Source organism: Microplitis mediator, chromosome 8, assembly GCF_029852145.1.
Source record: "Microplitis mediator isolate UGA2020A chromosome 8, iyMicMedi2.1, whole genome shotgun sequence".
In the NCBI taxonomy this organism is placed as follows: Eukaryota; Metazoa; Arthropoda; class Insecta; order Hymenoptera; family Braconidae; genus Microplitis; species Microplitis mediator.
The window spans coordinates 11002158-11024924 of record NC_079976.1 but is presented as its reverse complement, the minus strand read 5'-3'; the positions used below and the strand labels follow the sequence as shown (position 1 = coordinate 11024924).

The window sequence follows — 22767 nt, the reverse complement described above, 5'->3', positions numbered from 1 at the left end:
TGAATTTTATTTTTGCCATTTACAAAAAAAAATTTGAATTTTTCCCGCCGACGCGCAGGCGTCAATGAAATCAATACCTCAAAAAATTTCCACCTAAATAAAAATAATTCCCATATACTAATTAAACTCTTCCCTTTAACAAAAATATTTATTACTTTATCACAAAAAATAATTATTACTCAAAAATCTTTAACATTAAAACCAAAAACAAAAAATAAAAATAATAAAATAAAATCCCAATAAAAACAAGGAACACCGGACTCGTCAGTAAAAAAGGATGCAGAGCTCACACACCCGCAACAAAATATTATTATTATATTGAATTACAGTTAAAAAAATATATAACAATAGTAAACAATTTATTTTTATAATGGCGCTCTCATCATCACGAGGTAAGAATAAATCAATTCTAATAATTAATATAATAATACGTAAACAAATAAATATATATATATACGTATACTAACCTAAACAAAAATCTAAGCTTTTACAAATCTATAACGCTCTATATATATCTATATATATATATTTTTATTCTCACCGGGTTTCATTTCCACGTACCTGTATATTAAAAAATTTTAAAACGCGGACTGTGAATTTGAAAAAAACAAAATGGCCACGGCGTGTGCGTCTCGTAATTCACGTTTAAGTTTTATAATTTGAAAAAAAAATTAATCAAGTGGTTCATTAAAAAAAAAAATAAGTTTAGAAATTAAACGAATAATAATTAATAAAAACAAAAATAATTATTAATAAATAAATAAATTTCAAATACACATATGTATATATGTTGGTGTATGTATAATTTATGATTATGAGTGTTAGGGTCGCGTGTTGGTGTTAATATGTGTATTTTAGTATGGAAGTCGTGCAGCAGCAGGCAATATCAGTGATTCATTAAAAAAAAAAAACCCATACAACGTTTAGAATAATAAATTATCCGAAGCACCTTGGACTTAAATTCCGTGACACAATAAAAATATATTTTTAAAAAAATAACGGGTACAAGTGCAAGTATAAATATTTATATTTAATATAATATAACAATAAAATATAAATAAGTATTTATTGTAATATGAAAATATGAAGGTGACAGTTTGCTTTGACAATGTACGAGTTGTGGTGCCCTGTGGTGATGGGAGTCTCCTGGTACGTGAACTTATGCACGAAGCAATTGTACGATATCGTAAAGCAACTGGTAAATTATTATCATCTGGAGTAACAGGAACAGGAGCACCACCATCATCAACAGATACGGGACCAGTTATAACTAGCTTGTCATCATTAACTGGTGGAGGCTTACTAGATCCAGATGACAGATTGTGTGACGTTGCTGATGACCGTGAACAAATAATTGCTCATTTATCAATAACTAATGGTGGGGACAGTAATCATGTTGGAGATGGTGCTAGTTCTGTTGGTACTAATAGTCCAGATTTTTTCAATGATGACAAAGATGGTGCGATCCGATATAGAGCTAATGATCATCGTACGATGAGTAACATTAAAAGAGAGAGTGTTAAAAGATTGTCAATGCATGCGTTGTCAACACGTGACCCTCATTTGACAACTTATTCGGCGCTGTCATTACCACGTGAGTCCAGAAGACGGGAACCATTGGGTCAGGATGCCAAGGCGGCATTTGAAATTACTCAGGATGAGGTTCAGGAAATAATTATTAAAAATGAACCAGGACAATTGGGAGTTCACGTTGTACCTTGTTATGATTTACAAGGAAATGATCAAGGACTGAGAGTTGAAAAAATTGATCCAAATGGTAGAATTGCTAAAGATGGTCGTATTGATCTGCATGATAAAATAATAAGGATCAATGGTCATAATTTATTGCGTATACATTTCCAAAAAGTTCAAGAAATTTTAAGATCTTGTACAAATGATCCTTGTTTAAAAATTTCAATTATTAAAGCAAAGAAAATTGTCAGTGGTGAATCTGCGCCAAAGGAAGATGATAATTATCATAAAATAAAAGTACAGTCAAATTATAATTTGTTACAAAGTGCAAATACAAGAAAAATTGGTAAAATGATTGAAATAGAATTGACCAAAGGTAGTGATGGATTAGGATTTAGTGTTACGACACGTGATAATCCTGCTGGTGGACATATGCCAATTTATATTAAAAATATATTACCTAAAGGTGCTGCTGTTAGAGATGGAAGACTTAGATCTGGTGACAGATTATTAGAAGTTAATAAAATTGAAATGACTGGCAAAAGCCAAAATGAAGTTGTTGCTTTTTTACGAAGTATACCACCTGGTGGTAAAGTTAGAATGATTGTTTCAAGGCAGGAAGAAGTTTCAACGAGTAATTTAAATGAATTGACTTCTGGTACTGTTAGTCATCAGCAGCAGCAGCAGCAACAACAGCAACAACAACAACAACAGCAGCAGCAGCAGCAAGAATCAAATCCAAGATCTTGGAGTACACCGCATTCATCACCAGTTAATAAATCAACTGAAAAATTAATTGAATGTTATGAATCACAAAAAATAGGACCATCATCTCCACGTAAAAAAGTAAAACATCTTGATTTAGATATTCCAGTTTATGATTCAGAAAAAGCTGGACTTGGTGTTAGCGTAAAAGGAAAAACTTCAAATGATCAAAATTCAAATTCTGATTTAGGAATATTTATAAAAAGTGTTTTACACGGTGGAGCTGCTTCTAGAGATGGTCGACTTAGGACCAATGATCAATTGTTAGAGATAAATGGTGAGTCACTTTTAGGACTTAGTAATTCAGCAGCTATGGATACATTAAGACGAGCGATGATAAATAGCAAGAGTGCAACAACGGGTATAATAAGTCTAAAAGTTGCTAGACAAGTTTCATCATCGTCGCCGTCATCACCAAGTTTTGATCGTAATAAAAATTATCAAGATGAACTGATAACGGGATTGGGTTCTTGTAAAGTTGAAACCGCAAACAGTATTTATATTGATGATAAAGATGATAGAGAAGCAAGAGGAGGAGTTGGAGTTACAGCAGCGGTAGCAAGAGGAAGTGAACCTAGAATTAGAGATAGAGATAGAGACAATTTTAATGATAATGACAATGATATTGTTGATAATGGTAATTTAATGTCTTCAGTATCGCCATGGAATCCAGTTATTGATAGACTTACTGATCAGTATAATAAAAATTCAATACGTAATGAAAGTTATTGTCTTGCCACAAATAAAACCTGGCGCGAATCTATTGGTCACAAATTATTTCAACGCGCAGAAGATATTTTACTTGAAGATTCACAGGATAAGCGGGCGTCTGATAAAGAAAGTCAGTATACTGATGATCCAACTTATGATAGCCAACTTTCATTAGAAGAATTATCAGTATCGAGTAATAAATTTACGCGAGATGCAATTGGAAGACAGAGTATGTCAGAAAAAGGACATGCTACACTTGATGCCAAAAATACAGACACTTATAAACGTAATAAAAAACTACGTCAAGATAAAGACAGTAAAAATTCAAGTAATGATTATCAATCACTTTCTGATGATGAACCTAAACCACCATCAGCCGCTATTGCTGCAGCTTCAGTAGCAGCTTCAGTGGCTGCTGTTTCAAGAGATTTAGATATTAGATCTGGTAATAGTAGCAGTGGACCTGTATCCGTATCTGGATCGGGACCAGGTACTGGAGGACTAGGATCTGGAACTGGTACAGGGTCAGGATCTGGAGTTGTTACTGAATCATCATCATTTGAAGCAACACGTAGACGTTTTGAAAAAAAATCAATGGAAAATACTGAGTACGTTTATACAATACCTGGTAACAATAAAGCGCGCAAGCATTGGCTTGTCGATGATGATCAGCAGCAACACCAGAATCAACAGCATCAGCATTATTATTATCAGCAGCAGCAGCAGTATCCGGGAAAGGAAGAAGAAGGCGGGTTTTCAAATACTCGTGGTGATGTTAAACAAGCATCACTTAATTCAGCTTTAGATAAACGAACTAAAAAAAAAGGAATGAAATCATCAATTCTACGATTTGTAAAAAATCGTAAATCTTTAAACTTTGGAGAGAATATTGATACAAGAGATAATAGCAATTATTGTAGCGGAACGATCAATTATATTCAATGAATTGTTTTTATTTTTCATTTTTTTTTTTTTTTTTACTTAATGTTTAATTTAATGACAGACTTATTAAATAATTATTATAAATGTGTTGATGCACTAGGGTATAAAGAGAAATGTTTATATGTATTATGAAACCGTTCCAAAGTGCCTTATATATATTATTATTATTATATATACATTAATTATTAATTGGTAATTAATATTATTATATTATATATTGAATATATGGATAGAGAAAATAATTCCAATGGACTTTTAATAAAAGACAAGTAATTTTTTAGTATTGATCGACTTAATGAAATTAGTGTATATAATTATTATTATTATTTTTTTTTTTACTGGACTTAATATTATACATGTGTACATGCAATCATGTAACTATTGAATAAAAACGTATTTTTTTTAGCACTAATTTTGTTGTCATATTAATTTTTATTTTTTACAATTATTTTCATTATTTTTAAATTAAAAATCTTTAACTGCGAATATATATTTATTTTCATAAATAAGTCTCAGGTAATTTTAATTAATTTTAAGGTAATTTAATTAAAAATATTTATTATTTTAAAAATAATTTTTCAAATCAAGTAAATTATTAAATTAATTAATTTTATGCTTTAAAAATAATAATTGTATTTAAAAATTTTCTTTATTATTTTTAAATTAATTTTTCGATTAAAAATAATTAATAAAGATTAATTATTTTAGAAATTTAAACTTCTAATTAATAAAAAAAAAAAAAATTAATTTCAGGATTTCTCAATATCCGCCAACAAGTTGACATGGTTCAAAAAAGATTTCGGGGTAAAATAAATATAACGAAGCCAAAAAAAATGCATTTTACCCGAGCAATAGTTCATAAATACGTAACACCATTTTACAAGCCAACACGAGAACCAACACCAATTTGGGAGCTCTGTGAAAATATAAACAAGAAAAAAAAAATCGTCGAAGAGCCGCATCCTTATGAGCTTATAATTGCCCGCGAATGTCTAAACTGGTTCAATAATTCCCGCATGATAGCTTTCATGCACAAGAATTCGATAAAATCTGAGGATGAATTTGATTTTAACGTCGATCTTCGTAAATCAAACATGTACCTCAAGAACTTCGGGTTCTCTATTTTCAAATTAGCATTAAACAACACGCAGTTTGAACCCGTTTTATCTTTGCTTCAAGCTAGTGGAATGCTTGTATTTTCTCCTGAGCCTAATGTACCTGCTCTTATTAAAAGTCTACGTAAGACTCCGCAGATGATTCTTATGGGTAATTAAATTAAATTTATTAATTGAACTAGATAAGCAAGAACTTGACAACTAACATAAACGTCATTTTTAAATAATTGCGTTTAAAGGTTTAAAACTATTTTTTATTAAATTTATTTAAATTATTCAAGCAAAAATTGCTTCTATGTGATTTTATCAAATCGAAAACAAATAGAAACGGTCAACATGCGGAGCAAATTAATTCCGATCGTAGTATGAGGGTGTGAGTATAAGTGTTTTAAGATCTACAAAACAGAAAAAAAATAATATGCCAATGTTATTTTTACTAAACTGAACAAATTGCATAAATTTTTGATCGCTCATCATATAAAATATTTAAGAACAATGTAACAATTATTTTTATTATAACTGATGTTTTTCATGAGGGAATAACTGATTTAAAGATGATAAATTAATCATTGATAATTTTATTTTATTTTTCTCGCTGATTTATTTTGCCAAGTTACTTTTGAATCATGGAAATCTGTTTCCCATATTTTACACAATAACATTAACATGTCATTGTGGACAAATATTCTTTGAATTTTTCTATAAATTAGTAAATCTGCCGTATCATAAATTTCTGACACTATAAAATTTTTTTAAAATTAAAATACAATTCGACTTCTGGTACTTCAATAATAAAACTACTTTTTTTTAACACCGTTTTCGGGGATAAATTCAACACCGGAATAGCGTGCACTTACACCGGTTTTTTTTTACAGTGTACAATAATTTAAGGATCTAAACTCAAACAAAACAAATCTATTAAAAATGAACTTTAATTTTTTATTACAAAATGTAGAATAGCCATTCTAATTCTGAAAAATGTTTCACAAGACTTGACTCCAAATTAAATCAAATTAATCTAAAGTAACTTGACACTGTATTGCTAAAATCATTACTGCAAAATTATTTTAACGTAAACAATTAATCAAAAAAAAATTTTCAACTTGTAATAAGAAAAGTTTATTTATTATTTTTGCAATAACGTACCAAATTACTTTAATTTGTATTCTAATGAATGAATGAATGGCTCTCTGCAATTTAGTACCTAAACTCAAATTACTTAACTCGATTTTGCATAAAGTTTTATCGCGTATAATTAATTTACGTCAACAATTTTTCTGATTTTATGATTTAAAAAAATTTTTTTAACGCTAAACTACTCGAAAAAAATTTTTTAGTTACTGAGGAATCATTTGATACGAAAATTTCAAAAAATAATTTTTTGGGGGTTGACACGTTATTGCTTATCTACGTCATATTACTTATATTAATTAATTAAATAAATAATTTATTTTTCACAGCCGGTATTCTTGATGGTGTCTTCTTAAATGTTAATGACTTCGTCAAGTATGGAAAGATGAACATTGATGATACACGTGCATCGTTGGTTCAAACACTTCAATTAGCTGCTGGATCTAATTTATGCAGGCAAATTAATTATCATCCTTCTACTTTAGTATCGAGATTAGAATCAATCACTGAACAAAATGACAAATAAACTCAAGGGTTTTAATTATTAATTATTATTATTGGTAATGTAATTATTAATTAAATTACAATAAACTTGTTTATGTAAACAAAATTTATATAATATATGAGATTTTGTTATTTTCTTTTTAATGACAATTGCGGCAGTTGGGGTGACAAGGAGCTGATTTCTCGCATCTGCACCCTCCTGATAAATCTCCTTTACCCTAAAAAAAAAATTATTTAAATATTTATTAAATAAAATTGGTACGATTTATTTCAGAACAGAAATTACAACTTTATTCTTTTATTTATGCAAAATGTTTTTGAATAAAAATTTGTGGCATTTTGAACTTTCTATTGAATTAAAAAAATTTCAAAACTTTGTTATATCCAAGAAATTTTAAAATAAAAAATATCAAATTTATTTCCATAAGTTTAAAATTCAGTTAATTAAAAAATTTTATTTTTCAAATTTTAGAAAAATAATTACGGGCTTTTAAATCCTTCTTTTAATAATTAAATAATTAAACTCACTCTAGGTCCCCATCGAGGTCCGCGGGTTACCCAACAAATGGCTGTCTTGCACATGGAGCAATTAATTCCATCACAGCCATCAATTTTCATCAAAACTATTCCACAATTCGGACATTCCATTGCCTCCTTTGTTCTCAACATTTCTTCAATTTTTTCAGCTGTTCTTCTCGCTACTTCGTCAGTATCTTTTGAAAGTCTGATGTCTTCTTGGTATTCAAAGCACGTGCGTCCTTCATGGATCGTCTGAAAAATTAATAATTTCAATCAATCAATCAATCAATCAATTAATTAATTAATCAATCGTTAAAATAAAATAATTTACTTGGCAAGTGAGACAATTTGTTAAACTACAAACTGGACACAAAAAATGATTAGCATCTTCATCACGAAGACACCAGCCATTACAATCAACGGTCCGGCAATGAAACGCTTGATCATGTGCTTCTAATGCTGCGTGTGTTAACGATTTTTCTAAATGTTTTTCATACAACTCTGCCCCTAATAACTTTAAAAAAAAAATAATAATGACAATAATTTTGTATTTTTTATTAATTAATTACTTACGGCTTTGATTTCACGTTCTTGTAATGTTGAATCACAAGCATATTCATTGTCAGCAAAAGGACATTTAATTTGAACATCGTCGTTTAATTTAACATTACTTTTAATACATTCCCTAGTAATTTTAATTTAATTTATGAATTTAAAAAAAAATAAATTAAATTTTAATAATTTAATTAAATAAAAAAAAAAAATTACCAACAAAAAACATGTAAACAATCACGTAAAACAACTCCGCTATATGGTTCAATATAGTCAAAACAAATAGGACATTCAAAATATTCTGAATTCGGTACAATTTCACACTCTTCTAATTTCATCAATTCACTGTATACCGAAAAACTACAATTATTTTTTTGTTTATTAACTCCTGTTGTTAAAAATTCTACCGGCAAAGCTGCAGCTTCACCTCCATCTTCAAAACATTCACGTTCACCTTCAATAATTACCTGAAATAATTGAACTATTATTACTATCATAGTAATTAAAGTAAAGTAGTTTAGGATTATTTGGTACGAGCAATAATTTTATTTATTTAAATTAAATAAAGAAATTAATTAATGAGTGTGAATGTAGCAGACATCAGACAAATTTAAAATTATTAATAAATAGAGTAAATAATTAATAAAATTAAATTTAAATAAAATGCGCAATTAAAAAATTTGAAAATTAATAAGTGCATTTTTTAAAATATTATTTTTTTAATTATTTACTCTACTTATTTTGAATTTTAAATTGATCTGATGTCTGCTACATTCACACTCATATTAATTAATATACTTAATAATTAAAATTTTTTTTTTTTTTAGAAATTTAGATTTTTTTTTTATAAATCCCGCATTAAAATATCGTCAGAATACCAAAAAAAAGACGCCTATGAAAACCAGAGCTCTTAATTTTAAAATTTAGAGGTTGCGCACCGCAGATTTATATTTTCCATTTAAATAACACGGAAAATAAAATTTTGTTTTTTTAGAATTTTCTATCTCACAAACCATTGAACGGATTTTTATGTGTAATGACTATTTCTGTAGGAAATCGAACGCTCTACAAAAAATGTGTCTTATCAGTTTTTGATAAATCCATCTGTTCAAAAGTTATTTGAATTTGAAGTCAGATAAGTCTGATAGTTTCGCCGGAAAAGTAAAAAGATATCAAAATTTACTGTGAATTTGACTTCAAGTTCAAATAACTTTTGAACAGATGGATTTATCAAAAACTGATAAGATATATTTTTTGTTAAGCGTTCGATTTCCTACAAAAATATTCATTGCACATAAAAATCCGTTCAATGGTTTGTGAGTTAAAAAATCCTAAAAAAACAAAATTTTATTTTCCGTGTTATTTAAATGGAAAATATAAAACTGCGATGCGCAACCTCTAAATATCAAAATTAAGAGTTCTGGTTTTTACAAGCGCCTTTTTTCGGTACTCGGAAGAGATATCAATGCGGGATTTAAAAAAAAAATCGTCGATTTTTTTTAATCAGTCTAATATATGTATTTGATATAAAGAATTAGTTATACCATTAAATCTTGTTCTAGAACTGATTCAGCTTCTGCGAACTTATTCGGAACCGCATCAACTTCGTCCTGATCTTCGACTTTTGTTTTATCTTTGTCTGCAAAAAAAAATATAAAAATTTGAAAATAAACACTCAGATAAAATTGAAAAAAAAAAACAAAAAAAAAAAAAAAAAAACGTACCGGAACTTAATTTAAACAACGAAATCGATCCCGAAACCTGAAGCGCTTGCAATGTTGTTAGATCATTATCCGTCAACAATCTGCCAATTACCCAGCGTTCGTTCACATCAACATTAAATCGCTTGATAGCTTCATCTTTGAGCTCAGCCACAGTCGCTTTTTCTGAAATCTAAAAAAAATATTAAGACTTAGTGCATTTAACAAAAAAAAAAAAAAAAATATATACATATGTATATAATATAAATTACTTCCAGAGTTAAAGATTTTTCCTCAGTAAATAAATTTACTTCGAGATTTTTGGTATCAGTGTTATCATCAATTTTTATAGCGTCATCAGCTTTAACTTCACATTGTATCAAGTTATTATCAGCAATATTAAGATTATTTATAATTTCTGGTTCTTTATTTATTTCCGACATTTTTTATTTTTAAAAACAAATTTTTTTAAAGTAATTAGTATTTAAATAATGTAATTAAATTATACAAGTCGTTAATCGTCCCGATAATGTGTTGACTAAATTCAAAACAAATGACGGTCGTATTTTGTTTCTTGGGACTTACTCATTTTTAAGATTAAGTAGCAAACAAAGTATTATTTCCCGGCTTTTATATTTTGGTATAGTTTCTGTTTTCTTGTAGAATAGTACACTAGCGCCATAAAAAAAAATTATTGTAATTTCATTGATCAGTTACAGGTGTCAGTTTATGTTAATAATCGATTCTTTGAAAGAAAAAGGAGACAATAAAATTGGATAATTTTTTCTTTATCTCTATACTAATATTTACATCTAGATCTAGACGTTTTGAAGTTTGACGTGTAGTTGATATCATTAATAATTTAAATAAATAATTAATTTAAAATGGGTTGTGATGGTGGAACTATTCCACGTCGGGATGAGCTGGTGAGATTGAAAAAAAAACCTGAACAAGTAAGTTAACCTGAAATATTTTTGTCAATATTTATATATTTAAATTGATTAATTAATTAATTAATTGTAGAAAGACAAGGATTCAGAACTAGCATTTAGATGGCGACATTGCACAATAAAGCAGATGCCACTTCAACAACCGATAGTGAGCTGTGGACTTGGAAAACTCTATAGCAAGGAAGCTGTCATCGAGGGACTGCTTGATCGAAGTATTTTGCCAGAGACTGCTGTCCATATTAAGAGCTTGAAAGACGTTAAAACACTTAACTTGACCCCTAATCCTGCTTATGATGACAATAAGGCTGAGAAAGGTGACTGCTATGTAGACGAAGCCAAGAGTCCATTTATTTGTCCAATTATTGGGCTGGAGATGAATGGCAAATACAAGTTTTGCTACCCATGGACTTGCGGGTGTGTGATGAGTGAACGTGCTCTTAAACAAGTTAAATCTACTGTAAGTATTTTTATTTTATTTATTGTAAAATTATTTTATTGGCTAATCGTTTACTGTAAAAGCTTTAAAATGTTGATATTTATAAACTGATTTAAATCAAAATTATAATTTTAAAAAAATAATAAAATTAAACGATAAAAAAAAAGTTGACGATTTATGAGATAAAGAGAAAAATAATTTTGATGGTTAAAGAATTAAAAATAATAAATAATCTGGCAGCAAATGACATTTTGATGTTTATTTAATTAATTGGCTTTGGAGCCACTAATCGCGTGTAGTATGCAGTACTATGTAATTATAAAGTGCGTTGATTTTATATGTAATTAAAAGAATAAGTATTTTAAAGTTGGATCTACTTAACAGTTAATCAAATTAAGTATTATAATTTTTAAAAAATAAGGTAATGATGATGTTTTACGGCTCCGCCTATTTTCAAAGTTTTGAAATATTCACGTCCATAAATTCATTCATTTAATCCGCTGATTTTTAGGGTGGACTTAATTGAAAAAAATCAAGACGATGAAATAAAAATTGAAACTAGTGGCTTTAATCTTTGTACCCTTGGTTTAAAAAATAGTATCGATAAATTTCTGAATTGTCAATTTCACATCATAAATAATATAATTATTTATTCCTGTAAAATGGGCGGTGGCGCGTGAAAGGTCTATCCAAAGTTTACTACAATAAATAACAAACTGAACAGTTTAAATTGACATACTTTAGTTATTCTACCGCTTTATAATAGTATACAATACCGAAGTATAAGTAAGTAAATGCAAGTAATATGTTACTATCCACCTTCAGTTACTGCCGGGCGAACGCATTGAAGCTCGCTACAGTGTTTTGACTCAGGTCGTACTAATAGAAAGATAGTCTAAGGCAGAGTACGTCAACATCAGCCTTACTGATGAGTCCGTCAGTGTACTTGGAACGAAACTATCACTTTTCATAACATTTATTACACTTTGAACATATGACTTAAGTATCGATAGTTTACTTAACAACAAATTCATTCATTAACATTCAATGTTACATTGTGCGTTTACAATTCAAAATTTTAAAACAGAACCATGAGATAAAATTATGTTTACTCCATAAACAATGCAGTTTGTTATCTAATAATTAAAAAATTTTGATTAATCCGTTACATATTGATGAAATTTATCTAATGTTATGTAAAAAATCTAATAGTTGTTCAGTAAATACAAATGGAGCTCCAGTTATCGACCATTACCATAGTTTCAATTACTTAAATAATTGATTAAAATAAATTTCAGGCTTGTCACCGTTGCCAAGTTCCATTTGAGTCCAAAGACATCGTGGTACTGAACGCAGAAGCTGATGATCTAGATCTAATGATACAAAATATGCAGACGAGGAAATCAAAGAAGTCAAAACGCAGCCGTGAAGCAGCAAATCAAGATGACGGTGTTGATAAAAAGAAGAAGAAGGATGAAAAAGAAAAAGCTGGAACAAGTAAAGTATCAAAAAATTCAACTTCAACTTCATCTTCAACTGGAACTAGTTCGTCAAATAAATTAAACGAGCCCGTAGATCCAGCTTTTAATAAAGTCAAAGACGATTACAGTATCGCCAAGGATCCAAATGCTTCTGAAGTACTTAAAAGTATTTTTACTTCTCACAAATCAGCTGCCGAGCAAACGAAAGCTCACTGGGTCACCTATAATCCCTTTTACAATTAAGTAGTTAGTAATATTAATTAATAATAATAATAAATAAATTAATAATAAATAAAAATTATTTAATATTTAAACAATTATTATAACAAAATACGTATTAATCTCCATTTTGATTTATAATTTACATTTGAGGCACTCTAGATACAGTTAAAGTTTGTAAAATTCGCCGAAGACGGCCCATAACTCTTTTACGTTTTAACTGACGTTTTCCTAGGCAGTTCGATAGTAATTTTCTTAACAACGTCAAGGACAGTATGATAATAATTGTCATCGTTAAGTAAAATGTCCAGGAGTTTAAAAACAGAGAGTATTTCGTAGGAACCGGTTCAATGTCCGTCGACTCAACTTCCAGGTTGAACTGAGGGTGGGAGTTGTATCCCGTACCTCCGCGACGGCGTAGCAACCAGGTAGGGTCCGCATCTGGGGATAGAGGTACTGCATCAACTTGTTCTTCGACTGATAAAAGTTTTTGGACTTTATATAAATTTCTATAATTAATTAATTAATTTATTTATTTATTTTATTGATAGATTGCTGATTGATTGATTAATTGGAAGTACTTACGTGGGAATAGATTCATTGAGTGGACTAGGTTCGGCAAGAATAGTAGTCGGGCATGATGGTAAAGGTCGTAAACGTTGAGTTCCATCGGTTTCAGTCATCAGTAAAACTTTGCTGTGACGATGCAATTGACTTCCTTGCATCCGGGACGGGAGTTTTCCGATTTCAAGATTCGTCGAAACTTGATTGGAAATTTGATTTTGAGTCTGAGTCTTGTCGTTAAAAATTGTAGGAACGTTTCCTGTTGCAGTGTACTCTAAGATTGCGTCCAACATCCAGAAACATGGAGCTGAAATTTAAATATTATTTATATATTTAAAAAAAAATATATTTTTTGTAAATACTCACGTTTTTTCAAATGACTGTCGTCAATGCAGTTGGAATCTCCATAAACAACAATTTTTCCTGAATCACTAGAGCTATCCAACTTGTCAACTTCTGGCTTCAGTAATCCCATCACCGGAACTGAAGACGAGATTTCCCCACTTCCAGCAGTGCTGAGTAATTTCTCTCCTTGGTCTTTTAGCTCTACGTAGAGAAGCGTCCCCGTAGCAGGAAACCGCGCGATTGTGGTCCCAGAAGCGAAAGTAACTGGAGTGTGCTGTCCTAAAGTAAATTGTCCATTCCTTACAGAGTCTCCAAAAGCGACGCCCCAATTAGTGAACAGAAGGTCGTTGAGCGCAGGAACGTTGGCACCACCAGTGTCGGGTATCCACCACTGCCGCGTGTTCTCATCATAAAACTTAACTTTCTGCATGACGGTGACATTGTACCAGTCTGCGAAGACTACAACCGACAATCCCTCAAGCTCAACGTCGTTCTTCAGCTTGATGATTTCTTCTGAAAAAAATTCCTCCTCTGCGTCAACTATCAGCAGAGTCCCGTAGTTCCTGGCATTGAAGCAAGTAAACGGAGTTCCCAGGACTTCTAAATAATAACCCGCGTTTCTTAAATGCTGATACATTTCCTTGAAGTTTGTATGAATGTGATCACCGTTCCAATCCAACGGGTCGTTTTTCGCCTGAAGATCATCCCGGGGAAAATAACCTGGGGGGTAACGTAAATTGTGAAACTGGTCCCAAAGCAATCGCTTGTGTCTAGGAGGCGTTGGAATAACTTTTACCTTCAGAGGTAAGTTGATAGTAGACTTGACAGCTTCATCATCAACTTCTTTGTCATCTAGGGTATCAGTTTTAGGAGACTCGACAGTCAAACTGATGTGTCCATGCGCGGTACCTTGCCAGTCTCCAGCAGCCTCTGGTACCGTCAGGGAAACTGATAACCATCCTGACCAAGGCCACAGCACGTCGCTGAAGCTCAGAGACACATCAACTTTGTCTCCATTTCCCTCTCCTAGATACGGATGCCAAGTAACGTTGGCCACGTGACCCGAGACCCCGAGTCCGTTTATTATTGTCACGTTAACAACTGTCGGCATCGCGGTGTAATAAATCGCTTGGGTACAATACGGCCACATGTACTGACACTCTGTAAGATCAATATAGCTTGGACTCAAAGTAACTTGTGGAGTATAAGATCTCAAAAAATAAAAAGCGCGTAGCAGATCTAATTTACCCGCGCCCTGTTCAAACATTCCAATACCTGGTAACCGGCGCGCGGAACTTAGTAATGCCTGCTTCATACTCGCGGGATTTATTTTAACATTCTTAGGCGCGTCTCCAATAAAACCACTCGCTAAAAGCGCAACCGCACCCGCGACTACAGGACTGGCTACTGAAGTACCCGACAAAGATTGGCACCCATTTTTCAACGCGGATCCACGAACTCCTGACCCATAAGTTACAAGATCTGGTTTAACTCGCCCATATCCATTGGGTAGTTCCCAGGTTGTCATTCCGCGGGATGAAAAACTCGCGATTTTATCCGCCCAGTTGATTCCACCAACTCCAATTACGTCCATCTGATCCGCAGGATTATTGTGGGTCCCGTACAAAGGCCCGTCATTACCCGTTGCCGAAACCATTATCACTCCATTGGCCGTCAGCTCCCAAACTTTGTCCACGAACGGGTGGTCCATAAAATCTGGGCCTCCTATACTTAAATTCAGTACCGTTATTTTAGATAGAATTGCGTAATTGAAAGCATCCAGGAACCACGAAGTGTAAGACACTTGTTCGTTTGTAAATACTCTAAAGATATGAAGCTCAGCATCTGGAGCTAGTCCTAGACATTCTCTAGAAGACGATGCTATAACTCCAGCAACAAATGTTCCATGACCTAGAGTATCTCCTAGAGTTTTTTCATTTGTCCAATTACTCCGCTCTTTTATATTTTTCAAATGTGGATGACTTGCCGCGAGTCCGGTATCAAATACCGCGACTTTAACATTCTGACCAGTAACTTTCATCTTCCAGAGCGCGTCAACCTGGAGTACAGAAGTTATCTGTTTAGGAATAGCCCTCATGAGTCTCCGGTTCTTGTGCCGATTTTCAATCCAACTTTCATTGGTCTTAAAATTGTTTATTTTTCTCTTAAATGTTTTGTACTCCGGAATATTAGCAACCTCTTCTTGAGGAAACTCACTCACATTAACGTATTTAAGCGTTCGGTAGACCAGGCGCTGGGGTGTCACTCGCTTAACCAGAGGATGCTCTGTCAGTGCATCTAATCCCGTGTACTTTTGAGTTTCCTGAAGCATGACGACATCAAAATCACTTGGATGATCACTTGCGAGATTATCTCGTGGTATTATTCGCCAATCGGCTATTCCAGAAGACGTCAGAGCTGCGCTGATGTAACTAGACCGCGTGCTAGGTTTGTAATAGCCTTTGAATACAACGATGTACTCGTTTTGCACCACTCGAGAAGTAAATTTAACTTTTATTGCTGAAGTGACATTATTTGCTTGATGATTATTGTCATCGTTAGTTGATCCCTTGCTCATCAGGATGAACATCAGTAGTGACAGTGACAGCCATCGCATACTTGATCCTTTCATATTTTTTTTATCTAATCCTAAAAAATTTTTTTTCAAGTTATTTTTTAAATTATTTATTATCTTTTTATTGAATACTTACATTTAGATAAATAATTAACAAAGCAGAATTCAGCTTTAAAATTCTAGCCTAACTTTTTTCGCTTTGAATTGTTATTATTTTCAGCCTTTGATGACCGAAACATTTTTTATTACAATCACGGACCCATAAATTATTTATAAATAAATTACTTTTTTTTTAATTCCTTCATTTTACATGATTATTTAGTTTTTTTGAAATAAATAAAATGCGAGCGAAGCGACACTTGCAGGGAGAGACGAAAGGAGTAGAAGCAAGAAAAAAAAACAAACGACGAAATTTTATAAATAAAATTTTAGGTTAATTGTCTTAATTATTGTGTATATACAAAAAAATGGGTAATTAGTTTTGTGTAGTAGATACTGTTTTAATCGACATAATTAATTATTTTTATTATTGCGTAGTTAGTTTTCAAATTTTCATGATGATATATTGCGTTAATTTCAAATTGCGCGGTAAATTTTGAATTTTAGAAAAAGATGAGAAATTTATGATTCATAATCATTTACTTATTTAATTATTTAAATATAATTTAACAGCTTACATTAATTACAGGAGCATTAAAGAAAAAAAATGACAAAAGAATTCATAAATTAGGTCAACTAATTACGGTGCTAAAGGCAGCGGATATTCAAAAATTTATTTTTTTTTTAAATAAAAAAAATTAAATCATGATAAAACAATAGAACATATATGGGGCTGTGAGAAACACACAATAAAATAGATCACGTATTATCAAATAAAATCAAAGAGAAATTCGCACAAACCAAGCAAACAGAACAAGCAAGAGAGAGAATGAGGGAACTAGGGATAGGAAAACCATGCAGAGAAATTATAGATTGCACAAGGAAATTTGAAAAAAAGAAACAAATCTAGTCAGTACCAAGTCAAAATTAGAGTAATTATAAGTATAGTACAATCTTCCCGAGAAAACCAGGGACCAAATTACACTAAATAAAGTGAGAATGATTGTGAGAGTGCTAAATTAGGGATGAATGATACCAATCAATGTAAATGACTAAACTAAGAATAAGAAAAAACTGTAAAAAAAACGTAAGTTGTACAGTATATATAAAAGTAAAGAATATTATTATTATTAATTGAATACTGATGGAAAAAAAAAATTATTACAGTGAACCTGATGAACTTTTAGTAATTTTTTTTGTAAATATTTTTATCAATTTATTCTAATGACAACTGACTCTTTCATTGAAACATTCAAATTGTTGAATTAGTAAATTGATCAATTGAAAAGTAAAAATAATTTTGTAAACTTTGAATTAAAAATAATAATAAATATAATAGGATTTTATTTTATTAATAATTCTTTTAATTTACTACAGACAAAATCAAATGGACAAATCGCGTCTTCTAGACATTTGACAACTTGTTCTTCTGTCAAACTTTCGTAAGCTTCTTCAGCTAAAAAAAATCAAATCATTTATTAATACTTATATATTAATTAATTAATAATAATAATAATAATAATAATAATAATAATAATAATAATAATAATAATAATAATAATAATAATAATAACAAAGTAATTACTTACTTCTTATAGACAAATGTCCAAAGGATTCACAAACTGCTGGGATAAATCCACTAGTATCTTTAATTCCCGTAGCCATTTCTCTAGCCCAAATGTAAACACGGACATCGTCATAAATTTTTTCATTTTGATCTCGATCCAAAGATCTCGCACGTGTTATCGCTACATTATGAGCTATAGAATTATTTTGCATCCAATTTATTATGAAAAATACTTTTGATACAAAATCATCTAGATTATTTGAGAATGAAGATAATTTGATACAGAATCCACGGGCTGGATAGTCTTTTAAAATATAAACGTGTTCAATAAGACTTTCTAGTTTCTAAAAATAATTATTTAATTAATTAATTTAATTGCACGTAGATAGGCAATAACTTGTCAACCCACTAAAAAGTAATTTTTTTTAATTTTTGTACCGTTATTGCAAAAATAATAAATAAACTTATCGTATTACAAGTTAAAAATTTTACGTTTCAATATTTTTGCTGTATTTACTTCAGAAATAAAGTGTCAAGTTACTTTAAATCAATCTGGTTTAAGAGCTAAGTATAATTAGTAATTTTCCAAAATCGAGTCAAGTCTTATGAAACGGTTTTGAGAAATAGACTGGTTACTTTATATTTCGTAGTACAGAATTGAAGTTCATTTATAATGGATTTGCTTATTTTAAATCTTCAAACTATTAGATTTTTTTCTTAGACAGTGATTAATAAATCACATAGAAACGATTTGTGCTCGGATAATTTTGAGATGCATTCAATTTAAAATAGTTTTAAATCTTTGAACGCACTTTTCTAAAAATGACATCTGTGTTGGTTGACACGTTGTTGTTTATCTAGTTCAATTAATTAATTAGTTTTTGTGAAGACTTACGATTTCTTCAAGTAACATCTTGTGTTTTAAATAATAAATATGCCAATGAAGATGATTTACTGATGCATATGCACACAATCCATTAAATACTGCTCGTAAATATCTTTAAAATTAAATATAGTTATTTAATAAACAAAATTAAATTCATTCATTATTTCAAATTTAACACTTAAGACTTAAAATAATTATAACAGTGACACTGTAATTAATTATTAACTTATTAATTGATTTAAAAAAATTACTTACGGAGATCTACTGAGTAAAAATAATTCAATAATTTGTCTAAGGCTTGATTTTGTTACAACTTGAGGTAAACATTTTAAACGGTCTGATAGAAATAAACAGTGTCCATATTCAATAGGACTAACATTAACAGCAATTACATTATTTCCATCACCACCTGATAGATCAAATAAAATTTCTTCATCTCTTATTTTTGTGAAATTAAAACGATCAGGATCAAATTGAGCTTTTAGTGACGTTATATTTTCTGGAGTCCGACGATTTTGAGCTCGATCTAAATTAAGCTGAGATTAATTATTAATTAATGAATTATTAAATAATAATGATTTTTAATTAATTAATCAATTACTACGAATTAATAAAATTTGTATTAAAAAATATTAAACAATAACAAAAATCTCAAGACTTAAAAATTTAATTAATTTAAATAATTAATAAATAATTACCTGCATTAAAAATTTATATTTTCCTTCTAAAATTTTATATTTTTTAATTGATAATTTATATCGTAATATATTATTATTTTGAGCGTACTCCCATTTCTTAATTAATAATTTATCAAACTCTGATTTATCATCAGTATCATCAATTACAAAATTAAATTCACTTGGATTGTAATTAAAATTAATTTTATCTTTGATTTCATTCATAATTAATTAATTAATTTCTTTTCTATTTATCAATTAAAATAAAATTTATTTGGAGTAATTGTTGGTAAATTTACCACTTGGACTAATGTCAAAAACAGCTGATTGTTTTCGAACGCCACCTTACGTTTTGATAAAAAAATAATTTAAAAAAATTTTAATTATTAAATCGACTGTATAAATATCATTATTTTTTAAAATAAATACTGATGAGATAACTGATTACTATATTATTTAAAAGAAAAAAATAAATTATCAAGTTTTTGTTTAAAGTTTGAAATTCCCGCGATTTTTAAATGAGCGTCATTTTTTAAAAACGGAGCTTTGAGTTGGTGCCAATAGAGCCGCCAGTATCGTGCCGGCCTTTCTCGTGTAAAAATCGTGATCGTGCAAAACCTAAAAATTTTTCAATTTTATCGTGATTTTGTTTATTTAAAGCTTGTAATTAACATGGGAGTTGTTGTGTAAGTTAATTTAAATAAAAATAATCATAATTATAAGGTAGAAAATTATTATAATTTATTACTGTCAGTAATTTGCTCGGACGCACGTGTCACTTCTTTTTTGTTTATTATTGTAAGTTTGTTGTTTGTTGTTTTTTTTATTTTAGTTTGCAACAATTCCCGATGACGGAAAATCGCACTGGGCCTCAGATGATTGAATTCTTAACAAAACGTCTTCTTGCACTCGGAGCAGTTCAATCTGGACAATTTTTAGTTGACTGTGAAACTTATATGTCAGTTCCTCAGCTCGGTAAGTTATTATTATTATTATTATTATTATTATTATTATTTTTTAGTGTAAAATTTATTATTTGCTTATTCATTTTTTATCTTAAAACCTAACTAATTATTCAATTATCTTATTTTTTATTTGATGATTTGAAATTCAAAACTTTTTTTTTTTATTTAATAACTGTTAAATAAATAATTAGCTTAGTATTGGGAAGGTAGATAATTAATAAAAATTATTATGAGGCAATTTGTTAAAAATTTCAGTCAAAATTTTTTTTAATTTTATGAAAATTTTGAATCACAATTTTTTTTGTCAGTTTTAGAGAAATGAAATCAATTTTTAAAAAAGTTAGCGTGATAATAATAATAATAATAGTTATAATTAAAATCTAAATCGGAAAATTGTGAAAATTTCAAAATCAAAATTTTCTAAATTACATAAATTGAAATAAAAATTTCACAATCTATTATTAATTTATAATTTACAAATAAATGACAGGAAAATTTCCAAAATTCCAGTCAAATTTCATCACGCGTCATATACCCTGATAGCCAGAGTTGGTGTACAGATCAGGCCTGATCAGATAGTTGGTGTACATAAGTTGCGGCCAACTTGACGACAAGTTGTCGACAACTTTCAGCTTGTGTAACTGTTGACTACAAGTTGCTCAGAAATTTGGCGGCAATCTACAGCCGCAACTTGTCGCCAAGTTTCTGAGCAACTTGTAGACTCGTAGTCAACAGTTACATGAGCTGAAAGTTGTCGACAAGTTTCTCGGAAAGTTACCGTCAACTTATGGAAGTGCCGACTTTTGCCGAGCTTTTGCGGTCGACTTGGCTACAGGCCGCGGCAGTAGATTGTCGCCAGGTTGCCGCCAACTTGGCTATCAGGGTAACTATCTCCTTCTATCTTCAATTTATCATTTGAAAATTACTTTATCATCAACAAAGTACACCCTGATAGCCACCTTAACCGCAGTTAACTTCAAGCTACGGCAGTATTCTGAAGCCAATTTAAAGGAAAGTGTTGGGGAGGGCAAACAGTTACCTTTAAGTTGACAGTAAATTGTCTGTAACTTGAATTCAATTTGACTACAAGTGTTACTGTTAGACAATGACGTTAAGTTGATTGAAAGTTTCATTTCAAATTGACGGCAACTTTTTGTATCAAATTACATTCAGATGACAGCAGTTGATTTGCATCAACTTGCACGCAAGTATTATCCAGCCGAGGCTTGCCAGAAACTTGTCGTTAAGTTAGCCAAAAATGTTTCACTGCAGAACTTGCTGAGCAATTATATTTAGAGTGACTATCAGGGCAATTACGACGGTCGGTACTTATTCAACAGATAAACACAAACTCTGATAGCAAGACCTTGTGGTCAGAAAGTTGGTGTCAATTAGTTGAGATCAAGTTGACGACAACTTTCAGCTTTTGAAACTATTGACTACAAATTGTTACTAACTTTTTGAGAAAATTGAAGGCAACTTTCAGCAAGTTGGCGTCTAGTTGTCGTCAACTTATAGAAATGCCAATTTTTGCGTTCAGCTTTGTGCTATTTAACAGAGTAATGCTTTGCTATGTTGGAACGAAAATGTGTAGGTATTTGAAGCCTCCTTCCCTGATAGCCAAGCTGGCAGCAAGCTAGTGCAGCAACTTGAGACCAAGTTGGCCGTAAAAATTGGCATTTCTACTTATGGAACTTATGGATGGCATTTCCATCTTAATAACGGCAACTGGCCCCCAACTTTCTGATAAAGGTCGCAAAAGTTGGCATTCCATTAGTTGACGGAAAGTTGCCTTCGATTTTCCCAGAAAAATTGGTAACAAATTGTAGTCAACAGTTACAAAGTCACAAATTGTCGTCAACTCGATCGCAACTAATTGACCTTACTTTCTGACCAGAAAGTCTTGCTATCAGGGATTCTACATTTCTCTGCGAATAGCTATGCGTGTCAATCATTTCGCGCCACACAGTCATTGGCTTAAACTTGTTTCGAGTTTCAATCAGCTCAGACCAGTAGCTAATTTTTATTAGCCGTCAACTGTTCCACCATACTTCATACTCTTTTAAAATAATTGACATAAACTTTTTTTCACTATACTATAATTTTAACAATTGCTTGTTGTTTTTTCTCATTATTACCATTCTAAATAAATTTATAATATAAATATACGGACTTTTTCAACGGCCTTACAGTATCTTTATTACAATAAACAAACAATACAGTTTACACCGTTCTGTACCAGTTGTCGTGTTATCACACACCAATCATATGATTTAATAATACTGCATCTAAATCTAAAATATATTTAGTATAGTATACTTACTATATCATGTCAATCTATCATTTAAACATGCTCAGTTTTTTCTAAATAT

The 22767-nt window shown here is 30.6% G+C and overlaps 7 protein-coding genes and 1 long non-coding RNA gene across 10 annotated transcripts in view; 5 read left to right on the top strand and 3 right to left on the bottom strand.

The window, feature by feature from the left end:
- Positions 1–115: 115 nt before the first annotated feature.
- On the top strand, positions 116–6975 carry LOC130673758 (39S ribosomal protein L10, mitochondrial). The gene is made up of 3 exons (XM_057478933.1): positions 116–392; positions 4864–5376; positions 6686–6975. Exons 1-3 carry the CDS (start codon positions 371–373, stop codon positions 6880–6882), a joined length of 732 nt encoding a protein of 243 aa, XP_057334916.1. The 5' UTR covers positions 116–370; the 3' UTR covers positions 6883–6975.
- LOC130673753 (partitioning defective 3 homolog) lies at positions 594–4515 on the top strand. The gene has a single exon (XM_057478929.1). It carries the CDS (start codon positions 1084–1086, stop codon positions 4111–4113), a length of 3030 nt encoding a protein of 1009 aa, XP_057334912.1. The 5' UTR covers positions 594–1083; the 3' UTR covers positions 4114–4515.
- LOC130673754 (ranBP-type and C3HC4-type zinc finger-containing protein 1-like) lies at positions 6685–10231 on the bottom strand. Its single transcript, XM_057478930.1, has 8 exons — positions 9904–10231; positions 9656–9824; positions 9476–9570; positions 8148–8398; positions 7953–8064; positions 7711–7893; positions 7389–7631; positions 6685–7078 (listed from the first exon to the last, which is right to left on the bottom strand). Exons 1-8 carry the CDS (start codon positions 10072–10074, stop codon positions 7001–7003), a joined length of 1302 nt encoding a protein of 433 aa, XP_057334913.1. The 5' UTR covers positions 10075–10231; the 3' UTR covers positions 6685–7000.
- A 137-nt stretch (positions 10232–10368) lies between these two features.
- On the top strand, positions 10369–12818 carry LOC130673757 (replication termination factor 2). Its single transcript, XM_057478932.1, has 3 exons — positions 10369–10584; positions 10655–11038; positions 12316–12818. The coding sequence occupies exons 1-3, from the start codon at positions 10516–10518 to the stop codon at positions 12739–12741; spliced, it is 879 nt and encodes a 292-aa protein (XP_057334915.1). The 5' UTR covers positions 10369–10515; the 3' UTR covers positions 12742–12818.
- Positions 12819–12859: 41 nt separating this feature from the next.
- Positions 12860–16569, bottom strand: LOC130673752 (membrane-bound transcription factor site-1 protease). The gene is made up of 4 exons (XM_057478928.1): positions 16338–16569; positions 13648–16275; positions 13303–13588; positions 12860–13226 (listed from the first exon to the last, which is right to left on the bottom strand). Exons 2-4 carry the CDS (start codon positions 16256–16258, stop codon positions 12860–12862), a joined length of 3264 nt encoding a protein of 1087 aa, XP_057334911.1. The 5' UTR covers positions 16259–16275; positions 16338–16569.
- Positions 16570–16594: 25 nt separating this feature from the next.
- On the top strand, positions 16595–18037 carry LOC130673759 (uncharacterized). Of its 2 annotated transcripts, XR_008990935.1 has the most exons (5): positions 16595–16789; positions 16890–17387; positions 17468–17588; positions 17678–17742; positions 17899–17992. It is a non-coding gene; the product is annotated as an uncharacterized LOC130673759 (long non-coding RNA). The 2 variants fall into 2 exon arrangements; XR_008990934.1 differs by lacking the exons at positions 17468–17588; positions 17678–17742 and having other exon boundaries at positions 17899–18037.
- Positions 17456–19747, bottom strand: LOC130673755 (GDP-D-glucose phosphorylase 1). Its single transcript, XM_057478931.1, has 5 exons — positions 19452–19747; positions 19009–19289; positions 18763–18865; positions 17890–18211; positions 17456–17756 (listed from the first exon to the last, which is right to left on the bottom strand). Exons 1-5 carry the CDS (start codon positions 19653–19655, stop codon positions 17644–17646), a joined length of 1023 nt encoding a protein of 340 aa, XP_057334914.1. The 5' UTR covers positions 19656–19747; the 3' UTR covers positions 17456–17643.
- A 252-nt stretch (positions 19748–19999) lies between these two features.
- Positions 20000–22767, top strand: part of LOC130672969 (mediator of RNA polymerase II transcription subunit 20) — a 49383-nt gene continuing 46615 nt past the window's right edge. The window contains exons 1-2 of one of the 2 annotated variants that reach the window (XM_057477790.1): positions 20000–20116; positions 20263–20405. In XM_057477790.1, coding sequence (XP_057333773.1) covers positions 20103–20116; positions 20263–20405 — 157 coding nt within the window. In that variant the 5' untranslated portion in view covers positions 20000–20102. Of the gene's footprint in view, positions 20154–20262; positions 20406–22767 lie in introns of both variants that reach the window. The other variant, XM_057477791.1, reaches the window with a different exon arrangement.

Coding starts and splice junctions, on each gene's coding strand:
- LOC130673758 (XM_057478933.1), top strand. CDS start 371: ATGGCGCTCTCATCATCACGAG. Junction 393..4,863: donor GGCGCTCTCATCATCACGAG/GTAAGAATAAAT, acceptor AATTAATTTCAG/GATTTCTCAATATCCGCCAA. Junction 5,377..6,685: donor TCCGCAGATGATTCTTATGG/GTAATTAAATTA, acceptor TATTTTTCACAG/CCGGTATTCTTGATGGTGTC.
- LOC130673753 (XM_057478929.1), top strand. CDS start 1,084: ATGAAGGTGACAGTTTGCTTTGACAATGTACGAGTTGTGGTGCCCTGT.
- LOC130673754 (XM_057478930.1), bottom strand. CDS start 10,074: ATGTCGGAAATAAATAAAGAACCAGAAATTATAAATAATCTTAATATT. Junction 9,825..9,903: donor AAAAATCTTTAACTCTGGAA/GTAATTTATATT, acceptor TATTTTTTTTAG/ATTTCAGAAAAAGCGACTGT. Junction 8,065..8,147: donor TGTTTACATGTTTTTTGTTG/GTAATTTTTTTT, acceptor TAAAATTACTAG/GGAATGTATTAAAAGTAATG.
- LOC130673757 (XM_057478932.1), top strand. CDS start 10,516: ATGGGTTGTGATGGTGGAACTATTCCACGTCGGGATGAGCTGGTGAGA. Junction 10,585..10,654: donor TGAAAAAAAAACCTGAACAA/GTAAGTTAACCT, acceptor AATTAATTGTAG/AAAGACAAGGATTCAGAACT. Junction 11,039..12,315: donor TTAAACAAGTTAAATCTACT/GTAAGTATTTTT, acceptor AATAAATTTCAG/GCTTGTCACCGTTGCCAAGT.
- LOC130673752 (XM_057478928.1), bottom strand. CDS start 16,258: ATGAAAGGATCAAGTATGCGATGGCTGTCACTGTCACTACTGATGTTC. Junction 13,589..13,647: donor CGACAGTCATTTGAAAAAAC/GTGAGTATTTAC, acceptor TTTAAATTTCAG/CTCCATGTTTCTGGATGTTG. Junction 13,227..13,302: donor CTCAATGAATCTATTCCCAC/GTAAGTACTTCC, acceptor AATTAATTATAG/AAATTTATATAAAGTCCAAA.
- LOC130673755 (XM_057478931.1), bottom strand. CDS start 19,655: ATGAATGAAATCAAAGATAAAATTAATTTTAATTACAATCCAAGTGAA. Junction 19,290..19,451: donor AATATAAATTTTTAATGCAG/GTAATTATTTAT, acceptor AATTAATCTCAG/CTTAATTTAGATCGAGCTCA. Junction 18,212..18,762: donor AGATGTTACTTGAAGAAATC/GTAAGTCTTCAC, acceptor AATTATTTTTAG/AAACTAGAAAGTCTTATTGA.